Raw genomic sequence first — 13619 nt, forward strand, 5'->3', positions numbered from 1 at the left:
GCCAGGAGGACAGGGGGTTGGGGGGAAACACAGAGGAAGAAAGCACTAAGACATGGGAATGGTACAGGAGGGGGACCGGGGGGCCCAGTTATGTCAGTTCTGGCACACACTGAATGGACAGAAGGTAGAAAGGTCAGATTTTTACTGTTTGTTGATAGATTGGATATTTCAAAGAGCACAGAGGCCAAAAGGAGGGAGCTGTGGCTGTGGATGGCTTAGGGTGACCAGGTAGCGAAATGTGAAAAATCAGGACTGGGATGCAGGGGGGGTGGGACGGGGTAATAGGCATAAGACAAAAGCCCCAAATATCAGGATTGTCCCTATAAAATCAGGACATCTGGTCATGGTAGGATGGATCGGTAGGAGATCAGCAGTAAAAGTAAGGAAGGCAGGGACTAGGGGGCACGTGAGAGGGGAGAAAGAAGGTCACGGAAGGCAAGGAGTAGGCGAGATGGCACAGGTAGAGCAGTAAGAGAAAACATACAGTTAAGAAGTGGTAGCACATAGTACAGAAATCAAGTGATGCAAGGAAATGGGAAGTCAGCACAATGTCTAAATGAGGCAACTCAGGGATGGGAGCAAACATGTCATTATGCTAGAAGAGAGACGTCTACAGCCTCTAGAGTCACATCTGCTGTTCAGTTGGGACCTCAACAATTCTTCTTAAAATTCAGTTCCTGTTGTCTTGGCATCTGGTGGAGTCAGGAGATGGGACCCAGGAATACCTTAGCTGCGTCTACACGTGCACACTACTTCGAAGTAGCGGCAGTAACTTCGAAATAGCGCCCGTCGCGGCTACACGTGTTGGGCGCTATTTCGAAGTTGAAATCGACGTTAGGCGGCGAGACGTCGAAGTCGCTAACCCCATGAGGGGATGGGAATAGCGCCCTACTTCGACGTTCAACATCGAAGTAGGGACGTGTAGACGATCCGCGTCCCGCAACATCGAAATAGCGGGGTCCTCCATGGCGGCCATCAGCTGGGGGGTTGAGAGATACTCTCTCTCCAGCCCTTGCGGGGCTCTGTGGTCACCGTGTGCAGCAGCCCTAAGCCCAGGGCTTCTGGCTGCTGCTGCTGCAGCTGGGGGTCCGTGCTGCATATACAGGGTCTGCAACTAGTTGTTGGCTCTGTGTATCTTGCACTGTTTAATGAAAGTGTGTCTGGGAGGGGCCCTTTAAGGGAGCGACTTGCTGTTGAGTCCGCCCCGTGACCCTGTCTGCAGCTGTGCCTGGCTCCCTTATTTCGATGTGTGCTACTTTGGCGTGTAGACGTTCCCTCGCTGCGCCTATTTCGATGTTGGGCTGAGCAACGTCGAAGTTGAACATCGACGTTGCCGGCCCTGGAGGACGTGTAGACGTTATTCATCGAAATAGGCTATTTCGATGTCGCTACTTCGAAATTAGCTATTTCGATGTAGCGTGCACGTGTAGACGTAGCCCTTATGCCCCCAGCAGCTGCACACTTGTGGAGCAAGGTAGTGAGGTAGTTGAAGGGAATATTGAGTTTCATCTTATGGCAATATACAGGTCCTCCTGTACCCCTCCTACTCACATATGTTCTGGTGGCAAACTTCTATGTAAGTCTGTAAACAAGTAACCCTTACCAGAAGCATTATCCCTAAAGAAGGCTACAGATGATCTTCAAGAACAGGATATTCACCTGTCACATCAGAGCCCAACAGTGAAACTATTAATTTTTATTAATGTTATGTGTGACTCAGCTTCCCTATTCAATTGTGTATTGCCCAGTCTGGCTGAATCAAAGAAATCTGTAAATGGGATGTTAGAGAACCTAGCAAGACAGGTAAATCAAAGACAGACTCCTTTGAAGCTGGGTAGCACTGATTAGAATGTCAGCTGATGGGACAATTTATCCCCTTGCCTCCACTGAAGCTAGGATATTTTGCTTATGCCCATGTGAAGCCCGAGATCAAAAGGCCCTTACCAGTTCAAAAGGTATCTCTGCCAGAAAGAAAGGAGTTTTTGGGGGCGAGTGGAGAGAGGCTGGCCAGACGTGTCAATGAAAAGCCTGATAGACACAGAGGCAAAAAGACTGGTCAGCAACGCAAGCACTGGAAACTTGTTCTCCAACTCAGAGACAGGGAATCAACCAGACCTGCCTGGGATATGGCCACAGATGCTAATCTTAGGTAAAGGAATACACATGCAAGTCTCTTTGTTGTTCTCAATCTACCTTTCTAAGCACTGCACAAAATAAATCATAACTTGGTTTGAAGAAGAGGTTTCCATCTCTTGACAAATGTATTCTTTCTCCCAAAGAGAAACGCTAGCCGACAGTTTCAGTGTTGGGATCAGAGGGATTACTTTTAGTGGTTTCTGCTCTTCAGTAATTTCCTCCGACACAGGAGCAAAAAGATCCTTCTGTTCAATTAAAGCCACACTTTACACTAGCAGTTCTCTTTCGTTTCTTTTAAGCGGTAACCTTACTTCAAAAAAACCTATTTCCTTAAGAGGTTTCCCAGCAATATGCTGAACTAATATATGGCTAACTTAGGGTATATGAAAAAGGCCACTTTATTGCTTCTTCACAAGTTCAATGCCTCACAACCAGTACAAGTTAAAGGAAAGGGTTTATGCATATCTTCATATTATTGCCTCATTTTTAATTTGGACTTTAATTGTGCATGGCCAAAGATGAAACAGAATCAGTTTCATTTCTTTAAGGTTACACTGTTACCACCTGACTCTAAAAGTGAACAAAAGTTTGAGCTGCAACAGCCACGCACCTTCCTTTTTCTTGCCAGGAGAGGGGCTATGAATTTTCATAGGTTACAGCATCAGGAGACTCTCAAGAGGTGTTAGTATATAAAATGCCAACACACCTACAAATGTCATAGGAAACTAAAGCTTGTTACCCTTGAAAAGTTATTGAAACTCTTTTCTCCCTTACCTAGCGATCATCATACCACCTCCTCAAGATTCTTCTAAGGCAACTAATAAAAGCAAAAGCAGCACAGCAAATTGGCACTGCCTGGGCAGTCTTCATCTAGTAACACGATCATCGGCATACTTTGAACTTAGCTAATACCGGACTAGTGGATCCAAAAGAAATTCTTATGGAAACAGTTTGATGAACGTAGATGTAAGTAAGCCGTAAGGACTAGGCCGTTCTCAAGCACTCAGTAATACTGCCCTTCATTTTTCATTTTGGTCAGGGTTCTTGCTATCTTTATTTCAATGTCAATAATATTGTTGCCACTATCTTACTTGTAGGTCAGTGTTGCAGCAGCAGCAGCAATATTGAGTCTGTTCTGGTCTGGCTATGGTCTGAAGAAGTAGGTCTGTCCCATGAAAGCTCATCTAATAAACTATTTTGCTAGTCTTTAAAGTGCTACTTGACTGCTTTTTGTTTTGATAGTGTATAGACTAGCACGGCTCCCTCTCTGTTACTATTCTCAAATAAAATGTTCAGTGTCCGCCCCCAGACCAGTCACTGATGAAAATATGATAGTGTTCACACAGAACTTTGGGAAATCCAGGGTACGAGGAGCTCTAGACATGGACCATTATTTTGATTTTCATGTAAATAGACAGGCTCTTCCATAGCAGGGTTTTTAAATCATCTTCAATAGTTTTGCAGTATAAAAAAAGAAGTGTTTTGTTGCTTATAATGTACATGAAAGATACAAGATGGGCAGACATATTTATGCAATTGGATTTTAAGGCATCAAACGCTTTTTCTGTTTTGTGATTTTTGTTCTTACTTGGCGTGGTATGGACTTGAGTATGTTGAAAACAAGACCCTGAAAGTAATCAAGCACGGTATACATACTACCTTGCCATAGAACACACATTTATAAAGAACCAAAGATACATTGAAATTCTAGTAACAGTGAAAGAGAATGAAGGTCCAAAATGTTTACAAACTACTTCTGATATGGCACTTTTGCAACCAGTCTGATCCCAACATTTATTCTGTTGCCAGTTCAGATACACCCTGTTAATGGAAATGCAGGTCATCCTCAGAGGAATAGGCAATTGCCGAAAAAGCTCCAGCCTCCAACAGCACACCTTGTGAACTACTGACTGATGTTAATGGGTAGAAATAAGAAAAAGGTTTTCAAGATTTCAGAAAGAGATATAAATTATATTCCTATGGGTGGTCTTTAGAAATGTGTCCATGCCATGAAAATAATGAGTGATATTCATATTCGTATTCAGCCTGGAGCTGCAAAGCACTAGACACTTAATCCAGTCCCCCTGCCAAATTGCTATATCCTAAATTCTACTCGTTTCATTTTTTTATCCTGTTCTCACTAAATTATTACAGATTTTGAGGGGAATAAGGAAAAAGGTCTCCAAGTCCATCTGAAACAAATTTAGGTATACAACAAAATGAAACAAATATCCAACTTACCCAGTACCAAAATATGCAGCAGCATTGACAATAATGATCAACAAATCCCAAAGGTTTATAATGGTATAACAGGATGCTTTGACAGCCTCTTGATAATCTAGACTTTTGTGGATTGCAAACATCAGAACTGCAGCAAGTAGGTGAACTCATGTCACGTCTTCTTTAACCACAAGAAAAATTATCCTTCCCTGCTTTCATGAAGTCTCTGACTTTTGACTAGATTGATGCAGGATTCCAGCCATCCATTATGTTAAAGGCTCTTCAGAGCACCAAGAACACTGTCAAATAAGACGAACAGTAACGCTGGTCTTTCTCAGCTCAATTTTAAAAGAGAAACTCAGTGTTCTAAGAATTGGAGCTGAAGGAAGAGGAAACCACAAGGAGGAAATGACCGTTCTCACCAACTGTTCACACATCTGAGTGAAAGGTTAACAATTTTCAGGAGAAAATTGAAAATAAAAGGACTTCAAAGGCAGTTCTAATACTGCACTGCATACACATTGCTTCAGTTCCCTTCTCATGCACACACCAAAATCAACCAGAGTTGCACACTTTGTTGTTTCTACAGCTGAGTGCATTATACACACCAGACACACCCTATGTTCCTCCATTCCACTCTACAAGATTTGTGGGGGCCACCTTGTTCTATTTCAGTCATTCCCAAAACCTCCCACCTAAATCCTCTTCCTCTCATCAGGCACTCTGTGTGCCTCCATTCTTCTTACTATACCAGGGCATCCCCATTGTCTCCCATCTAAAGATTCTACTTAACCCCTCCATTTGCCCCTTTTCCCATTCTAGTTGTTCTATACCCTTTCATTCTAGAGAGTCCATTCACTCTCCCCATCAGGTGTCCCGTGAGTACTGTTAGTCTCCCCAGTTCTCATTCTTATTTCCTTCCTTTTTCTCATTTAGGGTGTCAATACAGTAAATTCGGTTGGGACATGCCAGGTGGCATTATTATAATGGAAGGTGTCAATGACTACCATCCTCTGGTTCTTTGATTTAAATCCATTTACAGAAGTGGCTGAAACTGCTGGCTCTGAAAAACAAATGGGGGGTGGGTTGGGTCCCTCACTTCCTTCATTTGATTTTCCATTTTTTCCCCTCCAGAGTAAACAGTCTTCTGCCCCTTGATGCCTAGAATATTAGTGGGAATTTGGGGTTTGATGAGATGTGCTGCTCCAGAATTAGCTGGTTACAACCACGCAGAGAAATGTCACTGAGCTGAGTGTTGGTTCTTTCCAGCTCTGTCAGGGAGTCTTGTGACAAAGATTCTGAAGTCCTTATACCTCAAGTTTTACCCAGTATGGATTTTTTTTTTAATCATAGAATATGAGGAATTTAGATTATTCCCACTCCCAACACCTTCCTCTATTCTTTCTGTCAGGCAGCAGCCATCATACTTGCTGGTGAGTTAACCCCTCAACTCCCTCAGGGCTGCCGAAGTAGCAAGGGCTACAGGATCCAACACCTACAACAACCTACTACAACTATCACCCAGGTTGGATGGTGGCTCTGTGACAAAGAGAGAAGAAATAGGAAAAGGGCAGCACTGAAGGAATCTACATGTTAAGGACCTTGAACTCTGCAGAGCTCCACTCTACAAGACTTACTACACCACAGATTGCTTCGACATTTCTGCGATTTTGCAAAACTAGCAGCCATTCCCCACATTCATGGAGCAATCATGAAATGCTGCAGATGCCACTGCTGTGCTGAAGTTGCAATAGAAGCTATGGAACAGCTCCACTGCCCTGCAGTTACACAACGCCTCATGCTTCTAAGACCCCCTTGTACCAATATTAATATTCAGAGAGTAGATAACTCAGCAATTTCTCAAAATTATTGCCTTTGTGGCATCTCCAGCTGAGCACTCCAGAATCACTAGTTACTCTGCATAGGCAGGGGATTTGCCTGCATGGATCCACTTGTTGGATCTGGGCCTTGGTTAAAACTATGAGTGGGGACACAGAGGATGGAGCCAAGACCAATCTGAATTTACACATGAAACCAAATGGGTGCAGACAGGATGCTGAAAATAAAAACCAGCTATATTTAATGGCCATGAGTTTATTTTGTCTTTGTGACCATCTTCAGCTACTCTAGCTGCTCAGCCAGCAACCTAACATTGCTCAGAAAGGAAATGTTGGGAAAGTGTTTGCTGTCAGACCACAAAGTAATTGTGCAGTCATGACTTCACCTAGTTGCGCTAGATCAGAGGTGCACAAAGTGGGGGGTTGCCCCCCCCCAGGGGGTGCAGCATGATCGGCTGCTGGGTGCCAGGCTCATCCATCTCATAAACAGTGTTGAAATATGTTACTGATTTTAGTTTTGTGTAGTCACATTTATATATACCCATTAATGAAGGTTTTACATTCTGTACACTTATTTTCTTACATATTCCTAAAAGATTTTTTTTTTCATTTTTATTATGAACATAATCAAAATTTCTGATGGTTTGGATTACATTGGACAGGTGGGGTGGGGGCTGCTAATTGCAGGGATGAAAAGTGTGGCCCAACATAAAAAGTTTGATCATCCCTGCACTATACTATATGCTTAGAACATAAGAACAGTCATACTGGGTCAGACTATCCTCTCTTTCAACAGCAGCTAATGCCACTAAGGGAATGAACAGAATAGATAAATCAATTAGTGATCCAGCCTGTTGCCCATTCCAAGCTTCAAGACTGTTACCTTCATTTTTTTTTACTTGCTAGACATCACCACAGGATTGGTAGAAGTTCATTCCTACCTAGCAAACAGCTCAAAACTTTGTAGTATCACACATCTTATAGGAACACACAACCCACGTAAATTAAGGTATAACCTACAGGAGCATATCTCCATCCCTTATACCAGTAGTTCCCAACCTTTTCAGTAACATGGCACACTTTTATGAAACAAACAATTCCACAGCTCACCCACTTTTTCCAGCTGAATCAATTGCTCAGAAATGTTATGTTGACTCACATTTATTATAGTTAAAAGTCTTACCAGAGAGGTTTGCAATTTTCCTTCCCCGCTCTTTGCAGAGGTGGGGAGAAGAAATTGATCACCAAGTGCCCGCTGAGGGCTCAAGCAGCAAGGTTCCCCCAGTCCTAGCTGTTGTGGGGTCATCAATTTCCCTCCTGCAGCTTCTTTGCAAAGCCTCTGAGAAGGGAAATTGACCAGCCCTGCACCAGCTAGGAATCAGGAAGCCTTGCTGCTTGAGCCCCCAGTTGGTGTGGGGCCATCTAAGTGTGCTGTGAAATTTCATCGATTCCCCACCCCTCTTAACTCTGCAAAGAGCTGGGGGGGAGGGGAAATTGATGAATTTTCTGCAGCACACTTAGAGAGTTCTTGCGGCACACCGGTTGAAAAACACTGCTTTACACCATCATTTGCTCCTCTGATTTTCCTTTCTGTTAGCCCTGTGTCCTACGGAGGTCTCAAGCAGGCTTGTCAATGCCGGGGGGATATGCGGGGAGCTGACAAAGGGAGCCTTTTAAATCACTGCTGGAGTCCCATGCAGGATGATCCAGGCAATGCAGAAGGGCAGGTGCAGGGAGGCTAGTCCTAACTCCACCCCTCCCGGGAGCATGTAGGAGCAGAATACCCCTAACTGGCACAGGAGCTTGGTAATTCTTTTGGCTACTCTGGTCTCAAGCATGATTTGACTCATCAAACCGTCTTCATCCCACATTTTAATCTCACTCACTCCCTTGCTGTCTTGATAACTTTTTGTCCACCCCTCTCCCTTAAACCATGCTGTTTTCCCTATTCTAAAGGGCTGCCCACTGAGCTCCACTTCTTTTCAACTTTCACTCTACTGCCCCTCATCCCCTCTAAGTCAAAGCTCCTCAAGCGGGCCATCTATTACCAGTGTGCTAACCTTACATTGTTAATCCCTTGCCATTGTGGCTTCTGCCTTCCCCAGAGCACAATCCTCTTCCTTCCCAACTCCAAGGGACCTTTTCTATACTTTGCTTCCATTGCTCTCATAGCATTATGAAAACCTTCTTGCAGTGACTCAACAGCATGAATAAAGATCTCAGGGCAGACATAAGAAGCAGGACCCAAAGCTGAAATTGGTTGTGAATTTCATATTTAGATTTCACCAACCAACTGTGAAGGCTAAAGTCCTGAGGCCCTACAACAGCCTTAGAATGAATGGAATCACAGACAGTCTGATCTGCCTTGCCACCAAGGACAGGTAGTCCCTTAGGCTATGTCTACACTACAAGATAAATTCAAATTTAAGGCAGATAGCTCGATATTGCCACATGACTGTCTTCATTCTAAATACCATTAGCTCAATTTAGGAAGTATTAATGTCGATACCACAATGTTGTTGGTACCTGCTGGGTGTAGCCTCAAGCTTGAATTCAGAAGTTCAATTAAAGGCCAGGGTGGAAGCACCAAGTCTTAAAATCAAATTTATTATTCTCCAGAGGTATCCCATATGTAACCCACAGTGCCCCTCAGTGATGCACTCTGGCCGCTGCTCTTGGATGTCCAGGAATTAGGTAACAGGAAGACTGAATTTCACATCGGGACTAGGAAGCCCATGGCTGTGGGACCATGTTTGTATCAGAGCCTGAGAAATGTCTTTCTTTCTTTCCTATTAGTGCTGTGAGCGCATCTGCCCATGACAAATAGCCCGAGTACAGAGTTTGTGGGTCTGTCTCTACACTTGGTATTTTTTTCGGTGCTGCCTGGCACCAGCCATTGCTCCACCGCACCAAGTGGCAGCAAGGCTGTTGTGGGGGTTGTGCTTGCCTAAGAGGCTGAGAAACTCCTTCTCAGTGGTTTACATTTGTGCAAGAACCCCCTGCCCTCCCCCACAGGCACCATGCATTCAGGGTCTTTCCCGCCCCTGACCCAATAAAAGGACATGCCTGCCATTTGCTGCTGACCATGCTGCCAGGCAGTACCACGTCCTAGATTGCATGTGGTTAAGGCTCCAAGGGCAGGAAAGATTTCCAGGGGCTTGCTGCTGTTGATGGGAAGTCTCCCCCCAGCAGCTAAGATATTCGGGGGCTTGCAGCACAGCAGGCACAAAAAAGGGCCATCAAAAGTTGAGAGGACAGACATTCAGTGTAATACATTTCTAGATTATGGGTCATCAAGAAATGAATGTGACAGAGCAATAGCTCAGTATGGGCTTGATTCAAAGCTCACTGAAGTCCACGTATTAGCTCTAGAATTACCTCAGTATGGGTTTGATCCAAACACAATTGAAGTAAATGAAAAGAATTCCATTGATTTCAATAGGTTTTGGCTCAGGCCTTCAGTGACACAGAATTCCTTTTCAGAGTTATGGGTTAATCCATTCCAGATCACTGATCTGGAGTGGGAAGACCTTCTTATGAAAAACACTGAGCCCTGCATTCAGCAGGCAAATGCACTAACTGCTTTGCTACCCCACCCCTCCCCTCCTCTCATTTATAAAAAGCAAACCACTTACACAGCAAGATTCTGCCTGGAAAGAGGGACCTTTGTTTAACACGGCAAGAGAATGAGGGAAATGAAACATAGGAAGACATCATCAGATACTCACAGCCACTTGCAGGACATTTTTTCCCATGCTGCACCAGTGAAAATACCCAGAATGCTACGGGGCTCAGGAAACTCTGGGATAGGCTCCCACAATACAGTGCTGCAACAGTCGATGTTTGGCGACTTGTCTGTGGCAGCAATAAATCGCATTTGTGGGGAACCTGTGGGAAGGTGAGGATGCTCAAATTCGAATTTATAAAACCCAGCATTAAAAAAATTAATTTTAATAAAGTCAAATTTACCTTGTAACGTAGACGTAGCCTTAGTCTATGGGACAAAAATTGTAGCCAATCCTATAAAAAACTATATAGGGTTATTAAGTAGGAAAAGAACATAAGAATGACCATACAAGCGCCAGACCAAAGGTCCACGAAGAGAGTTTTTTATAAGGTTAAAGCAGGTAATATACACACGAGGCACAATCTTAAGGTTCAAAATGTAATACCATTTTCTATAACAAGCAAGCTCCCTGTGACCTTTAGTGCCAAACCAGACTAAGCACTGGGGATCTCTCACATATGCCTAGTAACCTTGCCCACCAGAGTCCAAGCAGCATCAAGATCCAGTTTCTTCTTGTTGGGGTATCTATTTCCCTCCTCCATTGTGCTCAGAGCAGCAAATTCAGCTGACAGGGGAACCCACTTGCATGACTCATCTTCGGAGGTTGTGGGGAGGGGAGGGAAGGGAAGGCGAGTACAGAGCTACAAAGTCTTTGTACTGTTTCAAATTCCACCACAGCCTAACCAGTGGCAATGGGTCTTTCCTGTTGGACAGGATGCAACATCTTCTGTTGCAAAGGGTCTCATCACACTGATGTCTCTCTCCTGTCTGGTGATCTACACAATCTCAGAGGCTCACCATACTACCATTCACATGTTACTTTATGTAGTATGAGATACAGATGCTGCTAGTGAAATTAGTGCATGTAGCAACTTAGAAGCATAAACTGAAGTGCAAACACTAAACCCATCCTTACAATTCTAAGAGCTATTGTAAACAATGCTCAGGGTATGTCTACGCTTCAACTACTGCACCTGCACTACCGTAGAGCTTGAGTAGATACCACATATACTGACAGGAGCAGTTCTCCTATCAGCATAGGTAATCCACCTACCAAGAAGCAGTAGTTTGGTTGACAGAGAATTCTTCCACTGACCTAGCGCTGTCTACACTAGAGCTAGTGGGATTTTTTTTTTTCCATACTCCAACTGAAATTTCTACACTGTCTGACATTTCCAGCCCTAACAAACAGCTGCAATCAGTCTGGCTCACCTACGCATTTGTTAATGTTTACTTGGAACTTGTGACGCTGGCAGAGCAGGTGCCAGCTCATGTCAAGGTCCCCATGTCAACTGCAGCTCCCCCAACCATCACCATTTTGGTTTTTGAGACCTTTTTTCCCTTGAGCTTATCTAGCTTCTGCCTCCATCTAGCAATCTTAACATGCCTTCCTCTCTGTCCTGTCTGCCAAAACTCTCATGCATATCATAGTTCTGCCTTGGTTTGCAACATCCTTTTCTTTAGCCTCCCTGATTATTCACTCTGCTCTTTAAGTATGGGCATACTGGGTCAGCCCAGTGCTTCACCAAGACCACTAAACTGTCTTCAGCCAGTGGCTGTGAAAGATGCTTCAGAGGGAGTACACAGGATAATTATCAGCTGACCTATTCCCCAGCTTCCAGCCCTATCTTCTGGCAGTTGGGAGTTTAGGGACTCAGAGAATCTGGGGCTGCATTCCTGCCCTTCTTAATTAATAGCTGTTGATAGATCTATCACCCACTAACTTTTCTTTTATTTATTTTTTTAACCCAGTTATGCTTTTGGCCTTCACATGTCCTGGCAACAAGTTCCACAGGCTGACAGTAGCTGTGTGAAGAAGGACTGCATTTTGCTTGCTTTAAATCTGTTCCCTATTAAGTTCATTGAGTGATTATTGATTCTAATGCTATGGGAATGAGTAGATAATGCTTTATTTGCTTTCTCCACATCAGTTAGGATTTTATAAATCTCTGTCATGTTGCCCCCTTATTCATCTCTTTTCTATAGTGAACAGACCCAGTCTTTTTAACCTCTCCTCATAGGAAAGCTGTTCCATATCCCTAGTAACTTGTTGCCTTTCTCTGTACAGTTTTCAACAAATAAACTCTTTTTTTTGTTGAGGCAGGGAAACCACCCAATGCTAAAGAGTTAAAATAAACTCTATTTTTGCTGCCTGACCACGTCACACTCCCTCATGTCCCTGTCTCTTTCCATGGGAATTTCAGGTTTCCAGTCCCAACTCAAGGGTCTCCCCTTGCCCCTACCCACCCTCCTTCTTCACTTTGTCTCCTTCTCCTGCTTCTGCGTACCCCTGGAACTACACTCCTTTCTGTGGCCCAACTCCTCACGCCTCTAATTCAAACTTAGCCTCTACGCCAGAGATTGGGAACCCCTGTCCACGGTCCGGATCCAGACCACAGCTTGCCTGAATCTGAACTCTGAGGCTCCTCTCTCCAGCATCTGGCCTGTGGCAGGTGTGGAGCCTTGAGCCCCATGAGCTGTCAGACAAGCCAGGGCCGGATCTGTCCCAAAGGCTCTGGCTGGGGAGAACATGCAGCAGCTTTGCGCACTGCCACCACTTGTGCCTGTGCCGCTGCCACCTCCACTCTCCCTCTCCTGGTTGGGGGAACAGCACCCCAGTGCTTCCCGAGGCTTTCCTCTGCGACTACAATCGGCCACAGTTGCAGCTGATGAGAGCAGTGGGGGCAGTGTCTAGGAGCCGTGAGGAGCTGAGCCAGGTAAGTGCCCCCAGCCCACTTCTGCACACACCCTTCCACCCAGGGCCCCCGCCTTCAGCCCACTCCTGCACCTTCCCTTCCACCCATTCCCATACCTACTCCCTAGCAGCCCTCTCCTGCACACTGCACCACCCATTTTTGTTCCCAACCTGGGACCCCCAGAAAAGTTAATCTGGCTTGGGGAAGCCCTGAACCTTGGTCCCCACCTCCAACCTCCACCTGTGGGACTGGAGCAAGATGGGAGTGAGATGTCTCAGTCAGGGGCCACACCAGGGTGGGTTTTTTATTTGCTTCTCATTTTATGTGCCCCTGCCAACAGATTTTTCTGTGAGTCAGTGGCCCCTGACCCAAAAAAAAGTTTCCCACTTTGCTCACTCTTCTCTACTGTTGACTTTGTAATACCTAGGGCTTCCACCTTTCTAATTGCGGGTAACTGGATTTCTAAGGCCCCACCCTGCCTCTTCCTCTCGGCCGCACACCTATTGTGCAGTCTTCGTTCCACCCCGTCACTTGCTGGACTATCTTAAGGAGCCAACCAGCAGACAAGAGGCAGCACAGGCTGTGCAGGTGAGGTTTAATGACCTGCCACCTTCCCTTTCACTCAGGAACCGGACTATTAGTTCAGGTGCCATAGGATTGCCAGATTCCCATGTTTCATGGGACTTTCTGGTTGGAAACTGGGCATCGGGGAACCCCAACATCAGGGCACAGAAACAAAAAAAATGGACTATCTAGACAAAACCTGGGCAAGTGGCAACTCCAGTACTATCCCTATGATTTAGATGGACATTTATGAGGAATAAGTTGTAATACTACTTAAGCAACAGCAAATACTAAACAAAATATATGGGACAGTGCTAATTACAACCAACATGATCCTACATACAGGCCAAGATACTATGGAGTCTCCATTCAAGGAAT

At 44.8% G+C, this 13619-nt stretch overlaps 1 protein-coding gene across 1 annotated transcript in view; it reads right to left on the reverse strand.

Moving 5' to 3' along the window:
• The window catches only part of LOC142008718 (palmitoyltransferase ZDHHC11-like), a 76432-nt gene extending 66341 nt beyond the window's left edge, over positions 1–10091 (reverse strand). Inside the window, exons 1-2 of the mRNA XM_074985992.1 lie at positions 9923–10091; positions 4378–4655 (exon numbers count right to left, since the gene is read on the reverse strand). Of these exons, the coding sequence (XP_074842093.1) occupies positions 4378–4527 (150 nt within the window). The 5' untranslated portion in view covers positions 4528–4655; positions 9923–10091. The remainder of the gene's footprint in view (positions 1–4377; positions 4656–9922) is intronic.
• Positions 10092–13619: the final 3528 nt, after the last annotated feature.

This window comes from Carettochelys insculpta, chromosome 2, assembly GCF_033958435.1.
Source record: "Carettochelys insculpta isolate YL-2023 chromosome 2, ASM3395843v1, whole genome shotgun sequence".
NCBI lineage: Eukaryota > Metazoa > Chordata > Testudines > Carettochelyidae > Carettochelys > Carettochelys insculpta.